This window comes from Drosophila sulfurigaster, chromosome 2R, assembly GCF_023558435.1.
Source record: "Drosophila sulfurigaster albostrigata strain 15112-1811.04 chromosome 2R, ASM2355843v2, whole genome shotgun sequence".
In the NCBI taxonomy this organism is placed as follows: Eukaryota; Metazoa; Arthropoda; class Insecta; order Diptera; family Drosophilidae; genus Drosophila; species Drosophila sulfurigaster.
The window spans coordinates 26,231,136-26,242,543 of NC_084882.1; the positions used below are offsets into that span (position 1 = coordinate 26,231,136).

General features: G+C 41.2%; 4 protein-coding genes across 4 annotated transcripts; 3 read left to right on the forward strand and 1 right to left on the reverse strand.

The window, feature by feature from the left end:
• Positions 1-812: 812 nt before the first annotated feature.
• LOC133836768 (uncharacterized) lies at positions 813-6,977 on the forward strand. Its single transcript, XM_062267357.1, has 7 exons — positions 813-904; positions 972-1,626; positions 3,972-4,048; positions 4,121-4,742; positions 5,133-5,139; positions 6,111-6,243; positions 6,318-6,977. Exons 1-7 carry the CDS (start codon positions 893-895, stop codon positions 6,921-6,923), a joined length of 2,112 nt encoding a protein of 703 aa, XP_062123341.1. The 5' UTR covers positions 813-892; the 3' UTR covers positions 6,924-6,977.
• Positions 3,950-4,867, forward strand: LOC133835952 (cuticle protein 21). The gene is made up of 2 exons (XM_062266152.1): positions 3,950-4,048; positions 4,121-4,867. The coding sequence occupies exons 1-2, from the start codon at positions 4,037-4,039 to the stop codon at positions 4,760-4,762; spliced, it is 654 nt and encodes a 217-aa protein (XP_062122136.1). The 5' UTR covers positions 3,950-4,036; the 3' UTR covers positions 4,763-4,867.
• Positions 6,978-7,943: 966 nt separating the features above from the next.
• Positions 7,944-8,678, reverse strand: LOC133835953 (larval cuticle protein A2B-like). The gene is given in 4 exon segments (XM_062266153.1): positions 7,944-8,146; positions 8,148-8,174; positions 8,176-8,565; positions 8,623-8,678. Coding segments are annotated over 4 exon segments (573 nt in total). The 5' UTR covers positions 8,635-8,678; the 3' UTR covers positions 7,944-8,002.
• Positions 8,679-10,146: 1,468 nt separating this feature from the next.
• LOC133835951 (larval cuticle protein A3A) lies at positions 10,147-10,996 on the forward strand. Its single transcript, XM_062266150.1, is given in 3 exon segments — positions 10,147-10,235; positions 10,314-10,701; positions 10,704-10,996. Coding segments are annotated over 3 exon segments (651 nt in total). The 5' UTR covers positions 10,147-10,223; the 3' UTR covers positions 10,955-10,996.
• Positions 10,997-11,408: the final 412 nt, after the last annotated feature.

The window sequence follows — 11,408 nt, forward strand, 5'->3', positions numbered from 1 at the left end:
TCGAGAATATTTCATAATATTCTATACAAAATAATAAAAAAATTACTTTAAATTATAATATCAAATAAAATATATATACAAAATATTCTAAACATATTTTCGTTTAATAGAATAGTATAAAATCACTTCCATAGCTTATTTTAATTTCTTACAATTTCAGTTCTGCGTTTTAAATAATATGCATACATATATAAAGAATGTAATACAACTGGCATTTTTTCAGCCCTTCATATGCAGTTGGATTACTAAATAATGCATAAGTTCTTTATAAATATACCCCATGCAATCCCAAAATTCAATTAGTGCAATTAGTTCAACGAATGCAGTTATTATTTTCATTTCATCTTAATGGTTTTAAAACACTCAAATTGCAGCTACGTGGGACGATGTTATTACGGCTGCAAGGAAAACCCAAATCCTTTCTAAATAATTTAGCCTTTTGCAATTGCACTTGCCACAGCACAGCGAAGTACACCGCACTCTGCACCGCACTCCGCACTCCGGACCACAGCATAGCTTGACAATCTCTTGGATAGCCAACGGTCGCGGTGACTGCGCTAATTTCGAACATGATATGCAGAAGGCCACAGTTAAGCACCTTACGATTACGGGCAAAGGCAAAGGTAAAGGCAAATTTAAAGGTATGGGTTAAGGTACGAATGCGAGTGCGAATGCGACTTGTGAATATGAGTATGAGTATGTGAGTGTGAGTGTGAGTAAATGAGTGCAAGTAGTATGCACAGTATGTAGAGACATAATCAAATTGGCTATCGGTGAAAACACATTCGTCTGACTATAAATATCTCGCCCAGCCCAGAAGCAGTATCATTCAACATTCGCTCTTGCTTCTGTAAAGAACTCAACCAAACCCAAAAAAAAAACCCCAAGCAAAATGGCATTCAAGGTAAGTCTTTTGGGACATTGGATAAGCTCATGAGAACTAATGGATTATCTCTCGGTTCTATTCACAGTTTGTCTTCGCTCTCGCCTTCGTCGCCGTTGCCAGCGCTGGCTACGTGCCCCAGGCTTACCACGCAGTTGCTGCCCCAGTTGCAACCTATGCTGCTCCCGTCGCCGTTGCCCAGAAGGTGGTGGTCAAGTCCTCCGATGAGACCTACGATCCCCATCCCCAGTACCGTTTCTCCTATGGCGTCGATGACAAACTGACTGGTGACAACAAAGCCCAAGTGGAGGAGCGCGATGGTGATGTGGTCCGTGGTGAGTACTCTCTGGTCGATGCCGATGGCTACAAGCGCACCGTCCAGTACACCGCCGATCCCATCAACGGCTTCAACGCTGTCGTCAACCGTGAACCCCTCGCTGTTGTGAAGACCATCGCTGCTGCCCCAGTTGCTCACTACGCTGCCCCAGCTGTGGTCAAGACTGTCGCCCCTGTTGCCCACTATGCCGCCCCAGCTGTTGCCCACTACGCCGCTCCCGCTGTTGTGAAGACCGTTGCTCCCGTGGCTCACTATGCCGCTCCCGCTGTCGCTCACTACGCTGCCCCAGCTCACTATGCTGCCCCAGCTGTGGTCAAGACCGTGGCTCCCCGTTGCCCACTATGCTGCCCCAGCTGCTCACTATGCCAGCTATGCCGCCCCCGCTGTTGCCTACCATCATTAAAGTGTTGAGTTGAGTCCTTGACTGTTGTGTGTACTATATAGAATCGTTGCTCATTTTACTGTACATTTATTTATTGACATTACAATAAAACAATGCATACATGAAAAAATACAACTCAATTTGTTTAAATCGCTTGAAGCACTGCTTCAATTTGAGGTGTAAATTGTGAATTGATTTTAATTTTGGGAAATAACATTAACCGCTTAGACCCACACACATACACACCCCAATCGCATAGCTTGGAGCCAAGAGCTGAGAGTGTTGCCAATTAAATTTGCTGCGACATTGAAATTCCAAAGTCAAATGAAGTTTTCAATTACGACTTCATTTGTTACACTTCCACACAATTGCCATGAAAATTAACTAATCCTATCAGCAGACAATGGACTGATGCCAGACTGTGGTTATCTCCGTGATTGGAGTAGCCCCCAAAGGGAATTCTTAGCTTCAGATTCCGGTTGATACATTTGGCAAATTGTTGCCGGCTTCGCATTCGATATTGACTTTGACTTCGCCATCGACTTCGCCCAGCGGCTTTTCCAATTCCGTTCCAAACGTGACTCGGTTCATTTTTGAGGAACTGGTTTGGCGCTGGCCAGACGCACGTCAGACCCCGAGGAGATCAGAACTTGTGATTAGCGCTTTTATGTTTGCATAATGGTCGAGTAATGAGTATGAACCTTTCTCGCCCAAGAGCAACACTTTTTTAATTGTTCTTATTTTTGGCAAATTTTCTATAAACAAATAACCATTAAAATGAATTGAAATTGAAAGTCGCCAATGGCATTGAATTATTGGCAGAGGTCATAAAAGTCTCAGCTTGAACTTTAGTAATTAATTTAAGCTGAAATTAATTAGAGGAGGCTCAGTCAGCAAAATTGAATAAAATTTGTTGCTAAGCAAGGGATTAAAGGGAACGACAAATTATTAAAAGTTATTTAAAGAAATACTGAACAAAAATTTTTTAAAAAACTATGAATCCTAAATTGTGAAAGTTTTAAATTACACCAATAAAAATGTTGTTAGGTCAGATTCTTAGTCTCCCCATTTGTTGGAATTAGTATAGTAATATTTAAAAATATATATATACATTAATTTAAGTATCAATTATATCCACAAACATTTCAAACGCTATTATATTAAGGCATCAGTGTAATCTTTATGTGATAATAGAGTTAAATAAATGATCTGTCATCACATTAAGTTAAGGTTTATTTGCTCAAGCATCATAGTATACAAACTATTAAAAATGTTGACTCTTAATTCATACTTTTGTATTACACTATTTAAATTGATGTGAAATAATATCCACAGCGTAAACATATTTGTTGCGAATTTAATGCGATAAAAGAGATAGCTAAATGATATGTCATACTGTTACGCTATACTTAATTAGCATAATCTCTTATTCAAATTATGCCACAACCTTCAAATGGCACATTTTGTAAAAGCTCCTAGAAACGACCTTAAATGAAATTCTTTCAACTCAAATTGCGAGCAGCAGCAGCACAACAAACATTACATCATTTTGCAAAGAGTTGAGTCACTTTATATATCGTATGTATGTAAGTGTATGTGTATGTGTGTGTGTAGGTTTGTTGTGGCATGATTGAGCACTTATGCCGTAAGTCGATGCTATACAAAATAATAACTGAGAAAAGCTTCAACCTGAAAGCTCAGATATTACAAGTCTCAGCTCATTGAGACTCTTGGACATGGGCCAGATACTTGATTCAATTTTTTTTTCTTCGTCTTTTTTTCAATCATTTTGTATTTTATTTTTGGGTCATTGCAGCGCGAGCAGCTGGACAGCTAGGTGGGGGGTGTGTGTCAAGTGCAATGCTGGCATCGATCAAGTTGTCTTTATTGGGTTACTTACATGACTCGAGAGTTGAATACGAACCCGACCCCAACTCCAATTCCGATTCCGTTGCTGTTGCTGTTGCCGGCAAACGTCTTCGACTCGGACGCTGTCGGCAATCAAAGCCAAGTTGCTCGCCTAAGTCTTTTGTTTTCTGCCGTTTTTTTTTCGTTTTTTCTTCGTCTTTCTTTCTTTCGATTCCGTCCGTCTTCCATTCATAATGTTGTGCGAGAGCAAGTTTGCCCAAATGGGTGTGACTCGTGGGTGCAAATCTCGTGGCGTTTGTTAACGTTTGGGTACAAAAAAAAATCCATACAAAACGACATGCAAATGAATTAAAACTCAATTTCAAATTATTTTTTGTAAAACTTTACGAAAAAGTGAAAGAAAGGCCAGCCACAATGGACCATTCGGCCATGGTGCCCAACCGAAAATTTCCTCTATAAATACAAATGCACTGGATGTTAAATTATTATTCAAAGCACAGCCCTCAGAGAAGGAGTACATCGCGTTACCAATCCAAACACCAAAACCCTTCACATAAACTGCAAAATGGCTTTCAAGGTGAGTCCCTGAAATTTCCTGAATATCCCAAAAAATTTCTAATTCCTTTCACTCCTTTCATGCGCTTTATAGTTGCTCGCTTTGGTCTCTCTGGCTGCTGCTGTCTCAGCTGGCGTGATTCCTGTGGAACACCACGAACACCTGGAGCCACAGCTCTACCACGCTGCAGTGCCTCAGCCACAGCATGTGATCTACCAGAAGCCCCACGACATTCACGCCCACGCTCACGCCCATGAGGTCTATCCCGATGATCCTCATCCCAAGTACAACTTCGCTTATGATGTGCAGGATGCTCTCTCCGGCGACTCCAAGAGCCAGGTTGAATCCCGCGATGGAGATGTTGTCCAGGGCGAATACTCGCTGGATGACGCCGATGGTTTCCGTCGCACCGTCAAGTACACCGCTGACTCCGTGAACGGCTTCAACGCTGTCGTGCACCGTGAACCTCTCGCACATGCCCACCACAAAGTGGTTGCTGCCGCTCCAGTTTCTCCCGTGCAGTATCATCATGCTGCCCCAAGTGCTGTCCTGAAGACTCCAGTGTCCTATGCTGCCCCTGCCTATGTGGCTCCCACCTATGCTGCTCCCTCTCACTACGAGCACGAGCCACAGCACTACGAACATGAACAGCAGCAGCATCAGGCTCAGCACTATGCCAGCTATGAGACTCCTGCCCCAGCCAGCCACGATGCCAGTGACTACTACCACCACTAGAGCCGAAGCGTGCACCGATGAAAGTATTATTTTGCATCTCCCCATCCCATGTACTCATTGCCCCCCAAACACATTCCTCTAGTGCCCTAAGATCTTTGTTAAATAGTTCTATTGTAAATATTTCAATATAATTTTGAATGCATCAAAACTTTGTGTTTCTCTATTTCATTTACGAGATTAGTGATAAAGAAAAAGGTGTTTTCTTACCATGGATAAAGTTTAACTACCACTTAAACTTTACAACATATTAAGGCTCCGATAACTTTAAAAGCTATTTAAATAATACTTGTATAATGGTATTCATCGTTAAATTAATAGTTTAATTGGTTGCCTTTAATATTTATTATTATTGCCTTTTTTCCTTTAATAGCTCTGAGGTATACTAAAATTACTATTTTTTTAATTCCAACTGCTACGTGAGATATGTCTCCAGTGAACAGTCTCCAAACTCCAAATGTTTGCTAACTACAATACCTCTTTCCTCAGTCTTCAGAACATTATCGAAGGTAAGTCAGAATAAATGAGAATACTCTATTAAAACTGTTATAAAATCCTCCAAGTGTGTTGTTCTCTTTTGTAAATTATTGCATTCTCTATTAAGGTTTTAAACTCTTCCTTGAATGAATTCTTAAATGTATAACAAAAACAATATTCTATTATAAAAACATAGAAAATCCGTAAATAAAAACTCATTTTATTTTCAAAGAGTCGGCTTCCAGAATTGGTTTTTTCCCGGCGTACTTATTGCTATCATTAATTGAGCATGATCTGGCGCATTAAGAGTCAACAATCGGAGCACACAGACACATTCGTGTAGTATTTTATTTTATTTCATTTCGTTTCACTTCATTTCATTTCATTTAATTTAGTTTAGCTGTATATTTTCGCATTTGAGGTAACCGGTTTGGCATGCCAAAGTATCCGGTAGCAACAATGGCAATTTTTGCAATTGTAATGTCGCGCACACAAATTGAATGTCAAATAGCCCCCGGGGCAGAAAGATTTTTTTGGGCTATTTGAGCTAAAGCCAGATCTGGCTGAGTCCGGAACCTCGACGCTTGACGCGCGTCCATGAGCATGAGCAATAGCTGTAGTATGTCCAATTGCCAGACAAGACCCGATTTGCTCCACATTCCTCAAACAAATGGCTAAGATATTGCGTTCGTTCGCCCTGCACTCGGGTCGACTCGACTCAACTCACTCGGCCTTTCGCTTCCCTTTGTCTCCAGTAATGTGTGTGCGTACGTATGTGTGCTCTACTGTGTGCGGTGTGTGTAATTTGGTTGTTCATAATGAGCAGCCGCAACAAAACCCACAACCTCGGGCATGCACTTGCCCATTTCCTAAGCTGGCAAAGCAATTGCTCAGTTTGCTCTATAAAAGCCGCACTCAGTCCAATTTCTAATCATACTGCAGTCTTCGCTTCACTCGATAGCACACGCATCCAGTCACACACCAAGCATCTCAAAATGGCATTCAAGGTATGCTCATAACCATAGTGGTCAGTACCAGGAGTACAGTACAGTAGCACTTCTTCCCTTTGATTCCCTTTCAGTTCGTCGCTCTCTTCGCCCTGATCGCCGCCGCCAGCGCTGGCGTCCTGCCCGCCGCTCAGGTCTACCATGCTGCTCCTGCCGTGGCCACCTATGCCGCCCCAGCTGCCGTTGTCAAGACAATTGCCCCTGTGGCCCAGCATGTGATCACCAAGGCTGCCGAGGAATACGATCCCCATCCCCAGTACAAGTACGCCTACGATGTCCAGGATGCCCTCTCCGGCGACTCCAAGAGCCAGGTCGAGGAGCGCGATGGTGATGTGGTCCGTGGCGAGTACTCTCTGGTCGATGCCGATGGCTACAAGCGCACCGTCCAGTACACCGCCGATCCCATCAACGGCTTCAACGCTGTCGTCAACCGTGAACCCCTCGTCAAGGCCGTTGCCGTTGCTCCCGTTGTGAAGACCATTGCTGCTGCCCCCGTTGCTCACTATGCTGCCCCCGCCGTGGCTCACTATGCTGCCCCAGCTGTCGTGAAGACTGTGGCTCCAGTTGCCCACTATGCTGCTCCAGCTGTTGCTCACTACGCCGCTCCCGCTGTGGTCAAGACCGTCGCTCCAGTTGCTCACTATGCCGCCCCAGCCGTCCACCTGGCCCAGCACTACTAAATGCCATTTTGTTGAGTGTGTTGACTGAAACTTGCCAATGTTTTAAATAAATTACAATAATTAACTATTCTTTAAACAATCGAGTTTTTCCTTATTTTTCAAAGTGCTTGAGACCTATTCGACACTTATGTTAAATAGCTTAGCTTGAACTTAATAGCACCAAATTATCAAATTTTTAAATGTCGTAGAATATTTTAAGAAAAGGAAATACAATAATTAGATGTAATATCCTAAAAGTTATCAAAAAGGTTATCCAATTTGATTAGTACTAATTTGAGCTAATTAAATAACATACTTATTTTGTCTTTAATCAAATTCAGGTCAGGAACCATTTAGCATATTAACTAGGAATCATGAATAAAATTTTAAATAAATATCTATCTATATTTATAAAAATGATTCATAATTCACATATATAAAATCCAACTTCTGTTAATTCTATGTTATTCTATATTTAAATCTTGAAAGTTATTTTAAGAATTCCATGACTTTTCAAGTTACTTTCGCTTGCTGACCAATTACTGTCTATGTCCGCAACAAAAATAGAATAAGAACTGAAAGCTCATGAAACTACTCTAGAAGCTATTGTATTCCATTTCGTTTGACGTACGTCTGGCCAGTGCCAAACCAGTTTGCATTAAATCGGCCAAGTCATGTTTGAAACGGAATTGGAAAAGCCAAAATACGCAGCTGACCATAATTGATCAAAAGAGAGAATTAAACCTTGATTCAAGCAATAGCAAATGAGTAATCTGATTCAAGTACAACCGATAAATGTATCGTTAAAATAAGCTTATCAAACTTAAGCTGGGATTTGGAGGATTGAAATCACGTATTATTTCATTATAGGATTTACTTCATGGCGTTGAGGAATGTGGCCAATGGAGACGCAAATGCAAACTTGAAATTTCAATGTCGCGCCAAACATAATTGGCAATAATTTAGGCCGAATTGCTTCATGATAGTTAGGAGCTAATGGAAATGCTGTTTTAGATGAAAAGATCTCTTGATTTTGAAAGTACTTTTAACATTTATTCTTCGATATAAAACTATAACAAATCACTGGCAGCGTAACAAACTTAATGATGGTAGGCAACAGCGGGGGCGGCATAGCTGGCATAGTGAGCAGCTGGGGCAGCATAGTGGGCAACGGGAGCCACAGTCTTGACCACAGCTGGGGCAGCATAGTGAGCCACGGCGGGGGCAGCATAGTGGGCAACGGGGGGCAGCAGCAATGGTCTTCACAACGGGGGGCAACGGCAACGGCCTTGACGAGGGGTTCACGGTTGACGACAGCGTTGAAGCCGTTGATGGGATCGGCAGTGTACTGGACGGTGCGCTTGTAGCCATCGGCATCGACCAGAGAGTACTCGCCACGGACCACATCACCATCGCGCTCCTCGACCTGGCTCTTGGAGTCGCCGGAGAGGGCATCCTGGACATCGTAGGCGTACTTGTACTGGGGATGGGGATCGTATTCCTCGGCAGCCTTGGTGATCACATGCTGGGCCACAGGGGCAATTGTCTTGACAACGGCAGCTGGGGCGGCATAGGTGGCCACGGCGGGAGCAGCATGGTAGACCTGAGCGGCGGGCAGGACGCCAGCGCTGGCGGCGGCGATCAGGGCGAAGAGTGCGACGAACTAAGAGAAACAAATATGAATATGGAAATGTATTCCTTAAAAGACTTTTGGGCATACCTTGAATGCCATTGCGTTGGAGATTTGGTTGTGAGATACTGCTGAGAGCGGAGAGTGAATTGAACTGTGCCTGCTGCTGCGTGTCGAGCGTTTATATAGAGCGATCTATACGCAACTTCAAACTACCGGCTACCGAATCGGGGCAGTTTCTCTTCGTGTACGAAGTCGTGTAATTAGTGCAATTCATTTACTTCATTTATGCTAAATATGTGTGGAAAATGTAGCATTGAGGCCGCATACGAGCACGAATAATACGTATACGATTAGATGAATGAAATATCTTGCGTTTTGTGAGTTTTGTGTTGTGTGTTGTCATCCAAATAAATTCAATTATTGGGGGGTGCAAAAACTGGTTTTTGAGTTCGAGTTGCACTAACATGCAGAGATTACAATGATAAAGCCGATATTAAACATGTTAAACAATTGAGAGTATGCGCACAAAATGTGTGTAATGGTGTCTAAGCAATAAATAATTTTATTTAAATTTAATTTATGTAGCATGGGATAAAACTTTGACATTAAATTTAAGTGATATCAAGCTGAAAGAATTGGCTTGATATATTCATATAAATATACAAATATTCGCTTCAAATATTTCAAATTCTTGGTGAAGAATTTGAAAACGAATATGGAAAACATGCATATTTTGCAATTAAAATGTAATTAACTTTCAAAGAAAAATTTTATAATTTTGTAAAAAAAAAAGAAACTTTTATATTTTGTGAAATTAACTAAGATATTTATTCAATTAATATTTTAAGAATTTAATAATTAATATTATTGCTTTTATTATTTTAGAGATATTATGGTATTAACCATTTGTCATTAAACTTGCTTTAAAATAAATTCAATTTTATATTCTTTGAAAGTTTAGTGAATTTAATAATTTAAGATTACTTCAATTACATAAATTATACAAATTATTAAGTTAAACGAGTATTAAGTTTAATAATAAATAAATTAACTAAGCAAATTTTAAACGCAAACAATTTATTTAATATATTTTAAAATGTATTTATTTTAATACTCCAATGTTTCTAAAATAATATACGCAATATACTCGTATTTGAAAATCTAAAACCAACTTGTGTAGAAAAACCCAAAAATTGTTTATGACTTGAGAATATTGTTTGCGCAACTGTTGATTACAAGTCAATTCGCATTTGGATTAAAAAATCAAAAATGGTTTTCGCTTATTCGCACACCATCAATTTGAAACTGATGTATGCAATATATATGCGAGTAGTAACTGTAAACTGTGCAGACAACGATAAATAAAAATAAATTCAATAATATGCAGTATGGGTTTTTAATTAAAGATTCCCATTTAAACGATTGTCGACGACTGTCGACTGTCGACCTGGAGAACTGAAGAACGTACGTGACCAAAGTACGTGATTTCTTGGAACAGTCGAACCAAAAATGCACTTTCAATAGCAGGCCGAGTGAGTCGGAGTGCCAAAATTGAATTCCAATTAGGTGTCATCAATGTCACCGAGTTGACTATATAACATAATGGCCAGCACTTAGGCAGACATTCAGTGTTCAGCTTTAGCTTCACACAGCACCGAGTAAACCTCCCCCAACTCAAAACCAACGAAATGGCTTACAAGGTACCACTTACAAGAGTCCTGGCGACACATGGATTACGCTAGGATACAACTAATATTACACCTTAATCTTCATTCTAGATCGTTTTTGCTTTGGCTATGTTCGCCGTGGCTCAGGCTGCAGTGCTGAGAACTGTTGCCCCCGTTGCCGTGGCACCTGCACCTGTGCTGGCCAAGACCGTTGAACTGGAGGAGGTTGATCCCCATCCACAGTACTCCTACAGCTACGACGTCCAGGACACTCTCTCCGGCGACTCCAAGGGACAGTTCGAGGAGCGTGATGGCGACATTGTGCGTGGCGAATACTCTCTGATCGATGCCGATGGCTTCAAGCGCACCGTCACCTACACCGCTGATCCCATCAACGGTTTCAATGCCGTCGTCCGTCGTGAACCCATCGTCGCCGTTGCCGAGCCCTTGGTGAAGGCTGCCCCAGTTGCCGTTGCCGCCCCTCTGGTCCGTTCTGCTCCGTTGCTGCTCCGTTGCCGCTGGTCCGTTCTGCTCCCGTGGCTGTTGCCGCCCCTCTGGTCCGCTCTGCTCCCGTGGCTGTTGCTGCTCCTTTGACCGCCCCTCTGGTCCGCTCTGCGCCAATTGCTCTCTCTGCACCCCTCGTCCGCTCGGCTCCTCTTGCGGTTGCAGCTCCAGCCATTGCTGCTCCCCCTGAGATACACAGCGCCTGCCTACGCCGTGAGGAACCTGTAAACTTTCAATCCCAGACCTGATTTGATTCCATGTTCGGTTTATGATTTTACAATTAAATGTGATTATATTTTTAAAAAAAAAGTTATGTTTATTTTACATTATCTTTGAGGCAAATCAATGAATTCAAATTGATATTTAACAGCTAATTAAAAATTTAACATTTAATCAAATAAAAAAGAAGCCTATAAGCTTGAAGGTAATTACGATACCATATTAAGATACCAACTAAAATTGCAGTCAAGAAAAAGGTTTTAGCTTCAAAAAAGTAAAGATTTACATTTATTTTGCTCAATTTCAAATTATTCCACTAAATCTAAAAATCAATTACAATGCATACTAATTAATTACAGCTATGTAAATCATTTTAGCTGCACTTTTCACTTCATTATATTAGCTCAATCTATCATTATTTGTGGTCAGCTACTACTATAAAATTTTAATTGATCAGAGCACAGTTTTTTTATTTGTGATTTA

Excerpts from the sequence above, each read along its gene's own strand:
- LOC133836768 (XM_062267357.1), top strand. Across the intron at positions 4,049-4,120 it reads ACTGCAAAATGGCTTTCAAG|TTGCTCGCTTTGGTCTCTCT; the intron begins GTGAGTCCCTGA and ends TGCGCTTTATAG. Across the intron at positions 6,244-6,317 it reads ATCTCAAAATGGCATTCAAG|TTCGTCGCTCTCTTCGCCCT; the intron begins GTATGCTCATAA and ends ATTCCCTTTCAG.